Below are 13,889 nucleotides of genomic sequence, written 5' to 3' on the forward strand. Positions count from 1 at the left end.
CCTAGATGAATGAAGTAACTTTAAATTCATTTAATTGTTCCAGATCATGTTAATCTGGATTTCCTGGAAAATAAATATATATTAATGATGAAATTCAGAAAATGTAAAAGGCTTTTCAAACCGTCAAAATAGTGTCTGAAATCAAGGGTATAAATTACTCAACTTTCATCTACCGAAGTCGAAAGGTGATTACCCTTAGAGAGAGATTAATTGTAAAAACCACTTGTGCTGTCAAGAGAACACAGAAATTTACGTAATTGGTAAAAAGGACATAAGTTCTATCATGATACTCCTCTACTAAAAAGTATCCAATTGCTGTTTCACTCAGAGTGTATTAGTTTTCTATTACTGCCAAATCAAATTATCACAAATTTAGTGGCTTAAAACAGCGGAAATTTATTACCTTACAGTTCCGATAGGTCAGAAGTCCAGTGAGCTCAGATGATTCTCAGAGTCTTACAAGGCCAAAAATCAAGGGATGTGCTCCTTTTGGAAGGTTCTAGGAGAGAATCTGTTTCCTTGCTCATTCAGGTTGTTGCCAGAAGTCAGTAGTTGTAGGACTGACGTCTCCATTCCTTTCTGGCTGTCAGCTGAGGGCTCCTCTCAGATTCCAGAGGCTCTGTCTCGGACTCAGGAGAAGGAGGGGATCCTCTGAGCTTAAAGGTTAATTGATTAGATTGGGCCCACCTGAACCATCAGTGATACTCTTCCCATCTCAAGATCCACACCCTTTTGTTTGGTTGGTTGGTTTCTTTTCTTTTAAATTGAAGTATGATTGACATATAACATTATATTAGTTTCAGGTGTATGACATAATGTATTTATTGTGAAAGATTCACACTAATCAGCCTAGGAAACATCCATCACCACACACAGTTAAACAAAATTATTTTTCTTGTGATAACTTTTAAGATCTACTCTTTCAGCAACTTTCAAATATGCAATACAGTATTATTAACTGTAGTCTCCATGTCGTACATTACATCCCCATGACTTATTTATTTTATAACTGGAAGTTTGTACCTTTTGACCCTCTTCACTCATTTTGCCCTCCCACATCCAACCTCTGGTAACCACCAATCTGTTCTCTGAATCTATGAGCTTGGTTTTGGTTTTTTGTTGTTTTCTTTTGTTTCTTTGTTTTTACATTCCATATGTAAGTGAGATCATACAGTATTTGTCTTCCCCGTCTGACTTATTTCACTTAGCATAATGCCCTCAAGTTCCATCCATGTTGCCACAAATGGCAAGATTTCTTTCTTTTTATGGCTGAATAATATTCCATTTTATATATATATATATATATCCCCCACAATTTCGTTACCCACTTATCTGTCAATGTACACTTAGGTTGTTTCCACATCATGGATATTGTAAATAATGCTGCAAGGTTGTTTCCACATTATGGATACTGTAAATAATGCTGCAATAAATATAGGAGTGCATATATCCCAACTTAGTGTTTTTGTTTTCTTCAGATAAATACCTGTAAGTGGAATTGCTGGATCATATGGTAGTTCTATTTTTAATTTTGGGGGGACCTTCATACTGTTTTCCATAGTGGCCGCACCCATTTCCATTCCCATTCCCACCAACGATGCACACGGATTTTTTCTCCACATCCTCGCCAACACTTGTAATTTACTGTCTTTTTGATAATAGCCATTGTAACAGGTGTGAGGTGATATCTCACTGTGGTGGGGTTTTTTTTGCGGTACGCGGGCCTCTCACTGCTGTGGCCTGTCCCGTTGCGGAGAATAGCCTCCGGACGCGCAGGCTCAGCGGCCATGGCTCACGGGCCCAGCCGCTCCGCGGCACGTGGGATCTTCCCGGACCGGGGCACGAACCCGTGTCCCCTGCAACAGCAGGTGGACTCTCAACCACTGCCCCACCAGGGAAGCCCCTCACTGTGGTTTTGATTTGCATTTCCCTGGTGATTAGTTATGTTGAGCATCTTTTCATGTTTACCTGTTGTCAAGGTCCATACCCTTATCACAACTGCATAGTTCCCCTTGCCATGTAATGTAACATAGTCACAGGCTCTAGGGATTAGGACACTGACGTCTTTGGGGACCATTACTGTGTCTGCTATAGAGAGGAAAAGGGAAAGTCCTAAAAGGTCTAGAAGATCCTGTGTGATCTGAGCCTCTACTACTTCTGACCTCTTTTCCTCCTACACTTCCCTTGCTCACGCAGCCCTGGCTTCCTCCATGCTGTTCCCTGAACACACCAGGCAAATTCCTGTCTTTGTCCTTGTTGTTTCCTCTGCCAGAGGCTCTTCCCCAGATTCCACTCTAAAATTTCATCCCCATCAAGTCTTTGCTCAGATCTCATCATCTTAATGAGGCCTACCATCACTGCCTTGTTTGATACTCCAGTATTTGATTTTTTCCCCATAGCACCTATTACCCTTTAACTTACACTACAACTTATTTACTATTTCTTGCTGTATCTTTCTGCTAGAATATTAGGTCCACAAGAGTATCTTTATTCCTCTGATGTATCCCAAGGCTGTAGTACACATTAGGAGCTCAATAAATATTACTTGAATTGGTTGTTGAACAAAGTTTTCCAAATATTGACTGATGGATGAGGTTACATGTATACGTTCTATGTTTTTTGTAGGTCATGTAAACTGCCAGAGTGCCTGAAATACTGAATTATCTCCTTGATCCTTACTAATTTCTCCTTTCTAAATCAATGACATTACTCAGTGTTTCCATATTTTAATTCAACAAGATCAATATTCCTTTTATTCTGGCTCAAAACTTTGAAAAAAAATGACTTATTTATACCTGTCCATTCCCTCTAAAAAATAGTTTTGATCCTTTGTGATAAAAGCAAAGATGTACAGTAAGACTAACACCAAACCTCAAAAAAAGGCAAGAAGAAACAAAGATGTAAAAAAGAAGTCTTTATTTCCAAAAGCTTAAATACAGCAATGGCATTTTAGCTCAGATTTTCCAGGTTCTGTTTTTAAAGTTTACTCTAAAACCTTTTCATTTTGGACACTTCTGACAGTCACCACAAGATGGAGGTAGTTTAAGTCAAATATGTTTCTTAAGTATTAGGAACACAAACGATGTTTTCAACAATAAAAAATCTAACTACTTAAATTCCACTTTGAAATTACGCTTCAAAAACTACCTCTGCAAGACTTATAGCAACTTATAAGAAACAGCCAGGAAGAGACAGATGGCTTAAATTTATAAAATATCTCTACTGCTTAATCAAGAAATAACCTGATAATTTAAGATACAACCCACAGGCTCCAAAGACACCTGTTTCACTGACCCACCTCAGAAAAAAGTTCTAAGTCCCTTCCCAGTGTCAGTATCTCTACTTCAGCACACAATGCCCTAAGGTTTCTCACAGATTGCAGAGACTTGGAGCTAAAGCATGCATATGTCCTGGGCCAGAGATGCCTTTTTGTCCCAAGAATTTCCCTATGCCTAAACCTAGATTAAGTGCTGGCACAAACAAAATAACTATTTATATGAGGAATTCATCAAACTTTAATGATGTTTAAATATTCACAATGAACAAACATGTGCAGTGATTTATGTTGAGATGATCCTTTGTATATCGTAAATTTTTAAGAAACTTTATATGACCAAAAATAACTCATTTGCTTTATGCTGTTTTTAATATTTTCTTTTCAAATATTCTATTACACAGTAGATATTTCTAGAGCTGCAATTAGAACCCAGGAGATTCATTTAAAGCACTTCTCACGGGCTTCCCTGGAGGCGCAGTGGTTGAGAGTCCACCTGCTCATGCAGGGGACACGGGTTCGTGCCCCAGTCCGGGAAGATCCCACATGCCGCAGAGTGGCTGGGCCTGTGAGCCATGGCCGTTGAGCCTGCGCATCCGGAGCCTGTGCTCCGCAACGGGACAGGCCACAACAGTGAGAGGCCCACATACCGCAAAAAAAAAAAAAAAAAAAAAAACACTTCTCAACTCCAGTGCATCTTAATTAAATGATTTAAAAATCAAATAACCTAAGTTTTAAAGAAAATACACTATAATTCCACAACACTGCACTCTAAAGAATCTGGGTTTCTGTCCAGTTGCTATCAGTATATTTCTATGTGATTTTAGGCAAGACATGTGTTCTGTGTTCTTATCTTCTGTTCCAAATGCTCTATAACCTACCTCCCTAAAACTCAGTAGCTTGAAACAACCATCATTTATTTTTGTATCTCACAATCCTGTGAATCAGGAATTCACACAAGTTTTGGCTGGGTAATTCTGTTCCACATGTTATGAATGGACTCCCAGTGATATTGAGCTGGCAGCTGGGCTCTGTGGAAGGGTCTGTGACAGCCTCACTCACATACTTGGTGCCTTGGTCAACTAGAAGGCTTAGTTTAGCTAAGTCCTTTTCCCATTCCATGTAGTCTCAGGCCCTTTCCACATTTCTCCCACAGGGTGATGGGTCTGCTTACCTGGCAGATCACGACTTCAAGAGACCAAGGTGGAAGTTGCTGGTCCTCTTACAGGCTAGTTCTGGAACTGGCATAGCATCACTTCCCCTGTACTATATTGGTTAAACACACACACACACACACAAGGAGAAATAGATCCTGCGTCTCAATGGGGAAGAATGTCAAAAGTTTGCACCCACCTTTAATCCATGGCATACTCATTTTTTTAATAAGGGTAATTAGCAAACATTAACTACATAATGTTTAATGGATGCTTAGTGCATGCCAGACACTATTCTTAGTGATTTATATGTATTCATTCCTTTAATCCTAACAATCCTATAAAGAATATACTATCATTATCACCATTTTATAGATGATGAGGCTGAGGCACAAAAAGGCTAAGTAACTTGCCCAAGGTTTATACAGTTATCAGACAGGACTTAAAAACAGTCTCAGTCCAAAATCTAGGCTTTTAATCTTTATAAAAAGAAAATTCTAAGATTCCAGTAACTTTAACCACTACCTTTTTTTTAATATATAATTTTTTTTTAATTTCATTTTTGGCTGTATTGGGTCTTCATTGCTGTGTGTGGGCTTTCTCTAGTTGCAGCGAGCGGGGGCTACTCTTCATTGCGGTGCACGGGCTTCTCATTGCGGTGGCTTCTCCTGTTGCAGAGCAGAGGCTCTAGCTGTGCAGGCTTCAGTAGTTGTGGCTCGTGGGCTCAGTAGTTGTGGCTCACGGGCTCTAGAGCGCAGGCTCAGTAGTTGTGGCACACGGGCTTAGATGCACCGTGGCATGTGGGATCTTCCCGGACCAGGGCTCACACCCGCATCCCCTGCATTGGCAGGCGGATTCTTAACCATTGAGCCATCAGGGAAGCCCCTAACCACTACCTTTTAATCGACCAGTTAGTAGTACAGTAATGTGAACTGCATAGGATAACAGAATGCTTACTGAAATTAATGTAAGGACACTGAGTCAAGAAAATGAGTTATCAGATAGATATCCACTTTGGAAAGCTATTTAAAATTATGTCAGAGGGATTATTTTCACCTTGAATCATTTCCTTTTAATGACCTAGTCAAAATTTTTTAAGTTAAAATAATTTTGATTCAACTTATTTATTAATGTGAGGTGAATTTCCAAAACTGGATCTGAGTCGCAATACCTACACTTTTGCTTCATTAACATCCAAAAGTCTTACAAGCTCATTAAGAACTTTAACTTCAATCAGCTTTCTACATCAAATAGAATTCTCAGCCCTTTTCAAGCCTGTCTGAACCTACAATGTCTGCACAACATATACTAGTGTATTTTACTTTTAGTCTATTCCTACTTATTATATATATAGGGATAAAAAAATGTATTGGAAAGTACTTGAGGTTTAAAAGAGTATTCATATTTAAGGCTATGTTTGTAATTCACAGGAGTGTCTTCATGCCCTAAATCACAGAGCTATTGCCAACCAATTCACAGGAAGTTGGAGAAACAGAGACTCACCTTTCTCCCTACTATCATAACATGAGGGTATCCAGTGTTATGAACAGAAGGGAAGAAATACACAGAGCATTTGCCATTCAAGTTACACTGGAAATCTGAGATACAGATGAGCTGGAAAACACAAAGCTTACAATCAGAACACAATGTCACCTAGCTCAAGATTTGTTTATGGCCATAAACTTTCCTTTACTTGCATGTTAGAAGATGAATAAAGCTGTGTATCAAAATTAAACTTTGTTTTAAAAATCAAAACGCAATGGAAGCTTTTTAGTTTTTTTTTTCTAGTATCTTTCTATTTTTCTATTATTCTTTCTTCATAGTGTGGGAAAAGATAGGGGCTGGAGAATCAAGAAAGGCAGTGAGACTAAGGTAACTGGGTAAACAAGAGTAAAAAATGGCAGGGGAATGCGGGGAACACTAAGTAAATTAATCATCTTGAGTCCCAGAAAAAAGATCAAAGCCCCATGCCTTATTTCTGCTCAATCTCTAGCAACTAGCATAATGAATAAGACAAAATAAACGTTTGACAAATGAATGATAATAACTTTAAAAGAGTTAGGATCAGGTAGCAAGAGGAAGGAAGGAAAGGAAAAGTACTCTTTAGATTTACAACACTTTATAAAACCTGATTAAGACATTTTGGAGAAAAGGCAAAACATTTCAGAAGGGAATGAGGGAATTTAACCACAAACCTTCAAGCTAGAAATTACTATCTTTTTAGCCAACAAGTTTCTTTGCAGAACTTCATCTCCTAAAAACATTTCTACATTTCTTCACTCTAATTGCCAAAAAATATAGTTGGTAACAAAACCATAGTTCTTCATCTACAAAAACATCCAACAACTCTGCACACATACACACAAAAGGAACCACTGTGAAGTTAGCAAGGCTTCCTAGAACCTTACCCTTTCTTAAATTTCAGGAAAACTCATTTCATATAAAAATGAGTAAGACCAAAGTAGTGAGGTCAAATCCCATACAAAGTTATTATGAGAAAAAAAGAGAAGAATGACATCCCTAGAGACAATGAAAGCACACCAGAAAGACATAAGCCTAAAAAGATCAAACCCATAAACTTGTTTCAAACTGAGCTAAAAGACATCAATAAAATGATACAAGCATGAAATAACAACATAAATCAGAATTAGAAACCTAAAAATGATGTACAGAATTCAGAAAAGAATCAAAAACCAAAGGCAAAATCATTTCAAAATGAAGACTAAACCAGAAGGCACACAAGACTGAATAAATACAAGAAATAAAGACTTAAAGGAAAGACACTGAAAAGAAGGAAAACTCAATAAGATACAGAAAGTATTTTAGTTTCTCCCACCTCCAACTGAGGAAGTAATTTTCAATGCCACAGCAAGTCTTCCTCATTTTTCAGAGTGCACTGAAGAAGAGGAATACAGTGATATTTCCAAGGGCTGTTAAATTCAGGGTCTTAGTTGACATGATGAATCAAAATGTTCTCATGGTTCCTGTTAAAAGTGGGGTCATAAGGAAGCCAGGTGACAGAAACTTAGCCCATGTCTGTCTCACAGTAGGCCAGTCACAATATATAGTCAGAGAACTCTTGATCATTTGAACATTGTGCTGATCCACTACATTGATGGCATCATGTTCATTGAACCTGCAAGAAATAAGTGGGAAATACTCTGGACATTCTGGTAAGGTACATGTATGCCAGAGGGTAGAAGGTAAACCACAAAAATTCAGGTTTACCACATTGGTGAAGTTATGAGTCCAGTGGTCTGGGGCACACTAAGACACCTCTTCCTAAAGGATAAATTGTTGCACCTTGCTCCTCCTACCGTTAAAAAAGAGACACAGCACTTGGTAAATCTCTTTTTGGTAAGCTTCTGGATTTTGGAGACAACCCAATATTAATGAGAAAGTGCTTCAAACCATTTCTCAGATTACTTAGAAGATTCTAGTGGAGCCCAGAGTGAGAGAGGGCACTGGGACAAGTGACTTAACACCTAATCATCAATTACATCAGAGCATATTAAATACATGACCAGAGCTGTCCCTCATAAGCTCGGTACTGTCAGATCCACAAAGCCCTGAGACCGGGCCAGCGTAACAGTAACCTATGGCACATTCAGATTGGGGCACAATGAGGTCCACAGGCTCCAAGTTTCATGACAAGGTGACCCAGAAGCCCATGTCACTTACCTCCAAGACACTGAACACCTCTCCCTCAACTCACAATCTATGACTTGAGTTCACTACCATCAGCTGACAGGAGAAAAAAATCCAGGCTTGATTCAGAGAGATCGGCTTGATATGTTGCTGTAAGCCAAAACCTGACTGCTGCCATATTAGATTCAGAGTGGACTTGAATGACAGTGATGAGGGGAAAATCCACCCAATGGGCTGAGCTTCAAGCAATAAACCTGGTCAGCACTTTGGTCTAGTGATGTGATGTCAAAATTAATGCTCACCGCAGACTTTATGTCAACATCTTCCTAGTTATTTAGCTTGTCTGAGCACATTCTCTAGTCCACTTCTCAGGAAGCGCTCAAAGGAAACTTCCTGAATTCTTGCATACTGATATTGTCTGAGCAATGACTTTTACTTAAAAATCAGTTTCATCAAAAACATACATGTAGGGCTTCCCCGGTGGCGCAGTGGTTGAGAGTCCACATGCTGATGCAGGGGACACGGGTTCGTGCCCCGGTCCGGGAAGATCCCACATGCCGCGGAGCGGCTGGGCCCATGAGCCATGGCCGCTGAGCCTGTGTGTCCGGAGCCTGTGCTCCGCAACGGGAGAGGCCACAACAGTGAGAGGCCCACGTACCACAAAAAAAAAAAAAAAAATACATGTAGATGCAGAGAACAGACTGGTGGTTACCACAGGAGAAAGGGGGGTGGGGGAAGGGGAAATGTGTAAATGGGGTCAATTGCATGGAAACTAGACTTTTGGTGGTGAGCATGCTGTAGTGTATACAGAAGTCAAGTTACAATGTTGTACACAAAAAACAGATTATAAACCACTGCTACCTCAATTTTTTAAAAGATCAGTTTTCTTAGATATAAAATCTGCTCACATTTTTTTCCCGCAAATATCTTAAATGTATCATTTTCTCCTGGCACAGTACTGTATTTAAGTCTTGCTTTTCTAAGTCACTGTTTTCGTCTAGATAGCCAAACCCAGTTTATATCTGGGAAAATATTCTTAGTAGACAAGATGTTCTTCCAGTATATAGCTCCAAATATTCTTTTTCAGCAAAGTATTCTTCATACAGTTTTGTTCACTATATTTTTTTAATCTCTAAAATGTCACTTTTCTATAAATCCTTTCTATACCTTTTCTTTCTGATTTCTAAAGCCATCATCCTTTTTTGCACTGTATTTCCATAAGGCATTATCTGTTGTTCATCTACTTTTGTGTGTATTCTCGTTTAGTCTTCATTTCTAAATTTTTTTCCTTTATTTCTAGTATTTTCCCAAGTTCTTCAAATTCTGATTTTTAGTATCCTTTCATATTTTGCAGCATTTCCAAAACATCTTAGAACCTATTTTTAAATAACAGGTCATAATTTTGATCTATTTTATGTGCATGCCTTTCTGGTGTGCTTTCAATGTCTATGGGAAATTTTGTTCGTTATCCTCTTTATTTTTCTTTTAACAACTTTGCATGACTATACTTTTTTTTGTTTTTTTTAGTTAGTTAGTTTTGGCTGCATTTGGTCTTTGTTGCTGCACGCGGGCTTTCTCTAGTTGCGGCGAGCGGGGGCTACTCTTGGTTGCAGTGCACGGGCTTCTCATTGCGGTGGCTTCTCTTGTTGTGGAGCACAGGCTCTAGGCACGTGGGCTTCAGTAGTTGTGGCATGTGGTCTCAGTAGTTGTGGCTCACAGGCTCTAGAGCACAGGCTCAGTAGTTGTGGCACATGGGCTTAGCTGCTCTGCGGCACGTGGGATCCTCCCAGACCAGGGCTCAAACCCGTGTCCCCTGCACTGGCAGGCAGATTCCTAACCACTGTGCCACCACAGGGAAGTCCCATGACTACAGTTTTATGTTACTTATTTTTGTGTGAAATCAGCTTTTCTGAACTTTAAAATGAGGCTTGTTTCAAGGTAACTTTTCCAGTTTCACAGATTCTACTGTTTTTGTATAGTACTGGAAAATGTGGCAGTTTATTTCCTCAGATTTTCCTGGCTTTTACTTTTGTTTTGTATTTTTGTTGGTTTTATTGTATTTTTTAAGTTGAGATACAACTGACATATAACATTGTATAAGTCTGAGGTATACAAAGTGTTAGTTTGATATATTTATGTATTTCCTGGCTCTTTTTAAATAAAGGATGTGATGGATACAAAGACAGGTAAGATACAATACTGGGTAAAAATAACGAACCCAAACATAGCAAACAAATATTTTTAGCCAGAAAGCAAACTTCATGCTCCACAGAGGTTTACGGAAATAAAATGCCCTCTCAAAAATAAAACCCACAGCCCTTTTACAAAAATGTGTATAACTCAAATACAAATCCAACAGTTTAATAGGAAAACTATCCAGATCTACCTTGAATAACTGAGTTCTGTATGTAAAGAAACAGGATAAAAAATATACTCCTATTTTAAGGTGGAAAAGACTTTAAAAGTTTCAGATGAAAAATACTCTATAAATGTAATGATAAATGGATTTTCATCCATGCCAGTACATTCCTTAGTTTCACTTCATCTCAGAGAACTAAACAAGTCTTCAATGGTAGTTTGCTGTGATTTAAAAAGGGTATCAAAACCTTCTATACAATGTGTTACTTTATTCTTTATAGATATGTATTAAAGATAAAGAAAGATGCAGATTACCTAGATACATGTATTATGGTGAAATATCATGTCAATTAAAACCTCCTTTTCATACAAGTGCCAGCTTGATGAGGTTCTCACTGGCCAAGGAGGATAATTTGAATAAAAGAGTGATGACTGCAAGTGACTGAAACAGTGAATTTAAAAAAGAAAAAAAAAAGCCATTAAGTGCATAGTGATACCAAAGGAAAAAAAATTTTAACTCAGGACAGCAGTGGAGGTCGCCAGGGCACCAAAAATAACTCTGAAAGCTGATAAAGGAAACGAATTAAATATTTATCCTGCTATCCTGGTATGAATGTATTCCATGATAACCAAATAGCCCTCATGGATGGATGCGACAAGTTTCTTCTATATGAAAGAATTCCAACTAATAAATGCAACAGGAATGATAGGTTTGGAAAGTCCTCATTTTGCAAATCTTAATGAAATAACTGATTCAGGCAAGTATCATTAATGCATGCTTTTAAATACATTATGTAAAAAGTTTATGGGGAACTTTCCAATGATGGTGTTTGGCTTTTGCCCACATGCCCAATGAACAACCTGAGGACCATTAAAAGTGGGACAACCAGAACTAAATGCCTCATCGTTTGACATAAAGTACACCATACTACTATCAAGTATTCTTGCTCAAAAAAATGAGATTGCAGAATCTAATTAACCTTCTCTAGATATAACTTCTAGGATATGGGACAAATGACAGAACTAGTTAAACAAGAACGCTATTCTTGTTTAGATCAAATTCAGTCTGTGGTGCACTCTGTAGGCAACTCACATGGTTCCTTCAACAAATCATGGTGTACTGAACGGTGGGGAAAAGCAGGGGAACTCTAATTTAAACTTCAAGACACTCCAAAGACAAAACCAAATACACTGTGTAGACCTAGTCTCGACAGAGACTCACACAAACCAAACATAAAATTTAACAAATTTTGGAAACAATTGGGAAATTTTTAAAAGGACTGGATATTAGAAATTAAGAAAATAGTGATGGTTATATGGTTATTAAAGCTGGATTACAGGTGGATGGAGGTTCATTACATATTTTCTCTATTTCTGCGAAGACTTCAAACTTCTTGTACTAATTAATAAATCACCCTTTCAAAAACTGCTCAATACATATAATCGACAAGTTTATTATCAAGAAACTTCGGTAGGTTTTTTAAAAGGCTGTGTTGGTTTTACAAGACTGAAAGATGACAATTCATGACAGGACAAATATAAACAAGGATAATTAAAATATTAAATACCATCTAAATTAAAAGACCATAATTCAAATTAATTATAATCTTTGTGTCTTGTCAGAATCAGCTGTACAGTTACCCGTCATGAAATTCACCTCACCAACTCATGAAGACTACAAAGCCTCACTACAAACTCAATTACATAATTTACAATAATCAATGAGTGTTTTGCACTTATGCATGCACTATCACAGAAAGCACAAAATCTTATATACAGGGATTTTTTGTTTCTTTAAAATGTATCTCAAGCATTGTTTAAAGTGCGAGCTACAAATATGCTGTATCCTTTAAGAAAAAGGCTTCTAAAGGAAGTATGAGACAGCTATTCGATACTGTCAAGAGTGGTTATATAACTAACCGAAGGAAACCCAGCAGTACCCTGCTAAGTCTGTTTTATTGTGGCAACCTTCTCCTTTGTAGCTGAGTTCTTAGCTCTTACTGTATTACCAGCCAAACATGTATTCCATTGCTTTGGATACAAGACTTTCATCTTTTTTTGGCGTTTGTCTGTCAGAAATAACCTATTAAAAAAAACACACACAATTGTAAGATTATGGTTTCTTTAGTATTATAGTCAATTCTTCAGTTAATGGCTAATTTAAAAGTGCCAAACACTAAAGTGGATTTGCAACAATAAATTATATATTTAAAAATTAAAATATAGGCTTGCTTGGAACATCCTTATGCTTTTAAGAATAACAAAATTGTATTCCTTTGGCAAGGCAAATTACATCTGCTCCTTAAATTAGTAAACTGAACAAACACCACAAAAGCTAAAAGAGATAAGGACTTTAAAACACTAGTTTAAAAAAAACTAAAGGGAAAAATTAAACCAGTTCTAGAATGATCCCCAAATTTCAAGGGAAGTCAAACTGCCCTACTAAAGTGTTTTATTTGCTATCTCAGGACCTGTGTCTGCAGCTAGGCAAGTTCAGAACTACTGGCTAATTAAGTAGGCAACAATAGCATGCTGAATGACAGTCATAATACTTCTAGCATTCTTCCATGAATATAATGAACTTTTCCTTTAAACTTTTTTGAAATAAGAAGTTTTGAAATGGGGACTGGTCAATGTTTTCTTTTGATAACCAAAGCTACTTCCAATCTGAGGTTCTTCATTTGCAACACCATCAAATTTAGTTATCAATTTAACAGGGATTTAACATTCCCTCATGCCAGAGACGTCCACAAGAGAAACTTTTTACGTATGCAACATACCTTAGAAAAAACTAAACTAATTAACTCTCAAAATGTTTTTTAAAATGGCAAAGAATTTTTTTAAAAACTCAAGATAAATTTCCAACTGGCTAAAATTCTAATTTTTAAAATAGGAAATTTAAAAATGCAAAGTTTATAGGTTTCATCAAGCCAATCAACTTCAGTAGGAAATATTTAATGGCATACAAATCAATCCAATGAAAAAGTTAAACATGCTAAGTACTGCAGCCCTTAAAGTATATTCTTTTATCCAATCTTTAAAATACCTGATAGTCACTAGTAGAAGCTTTGTATGCTGTAGCAAGAGGTCTCATGGTAGAAATTCTAGAAGTACTTCCAGGTTGGGTTGGTGTACCTAAGGTTTTGATTGGTGGTGTAAAGGCAACAGATGGAGATGATAAAGCACACCTGTCACTGTTTTCCATAACGCTCTAGAAAAATAAAGACAAAGAACTTCTCTGTTTATTAACATAATACATATCATCCACTATTATGTCCTACTTACAAAGAAAACTTCATTAAAAGTAGCGTACTTTATTTAATCTAATTAAACTTTCAAATAACTTTAGGGTTGAGAAAACAGTATGTGCTTCTCAGCTAGCATATGAGATCTAATGCTCAACCAGAAATCTCACTTGAATGACCTCAAATATCCTCAAGAAAACTATAGACTCT

General features: G+C 37.4%; 1 protein-coding gene across 4 annotated transcripts in view; it reads right to left on the minus strand.

The window, feature by feature from the left end:
- Positions 1–11,864: 11,864 nt before the first annotated feature.
- The window catches only part of NUP35 (nucleoporin 35), a 36,525-nt gene continuing 34,500 nt past the window's right edge, over positions 11,865–13,889 (minus strand). For all 4 annotated transcript variants that reach the window (XM_019931557.3, XM_019931558.3, XM_019931561.3 and 1 more), the window contains 2 exons: positions 13,481–13,645; positions 11,865–12,517 (listed from right to left, as the gene is read on the minus strand). In XM_019931557.3, the coding sequence (XP_019787116.1) occupies positions 12,440–12,517; positions 13,481–13,645 (243 nt within the window). In that variant the 3' untranslated portion in view covers positions 11,865–12,439. The remainder of the gene's footprint in view (positions 12,518–13,480; positions 13,646–13,889) is intronic.

Source organism: Tursiops truncatus, chromosome 7, assembly GCF_011762595.2.
Source record: "Tursiops truncatus isolate mTurTru1 chromosome 7, mTurTru1.mat.Y, whole genome shotgun sequence".
Taxonomy (NCBI): Eukaryota; Metazoa; Chordata; class Mammalia; order Artiodactyla; family Delphinidae; genus Tursiops; species Tursiops truncatus.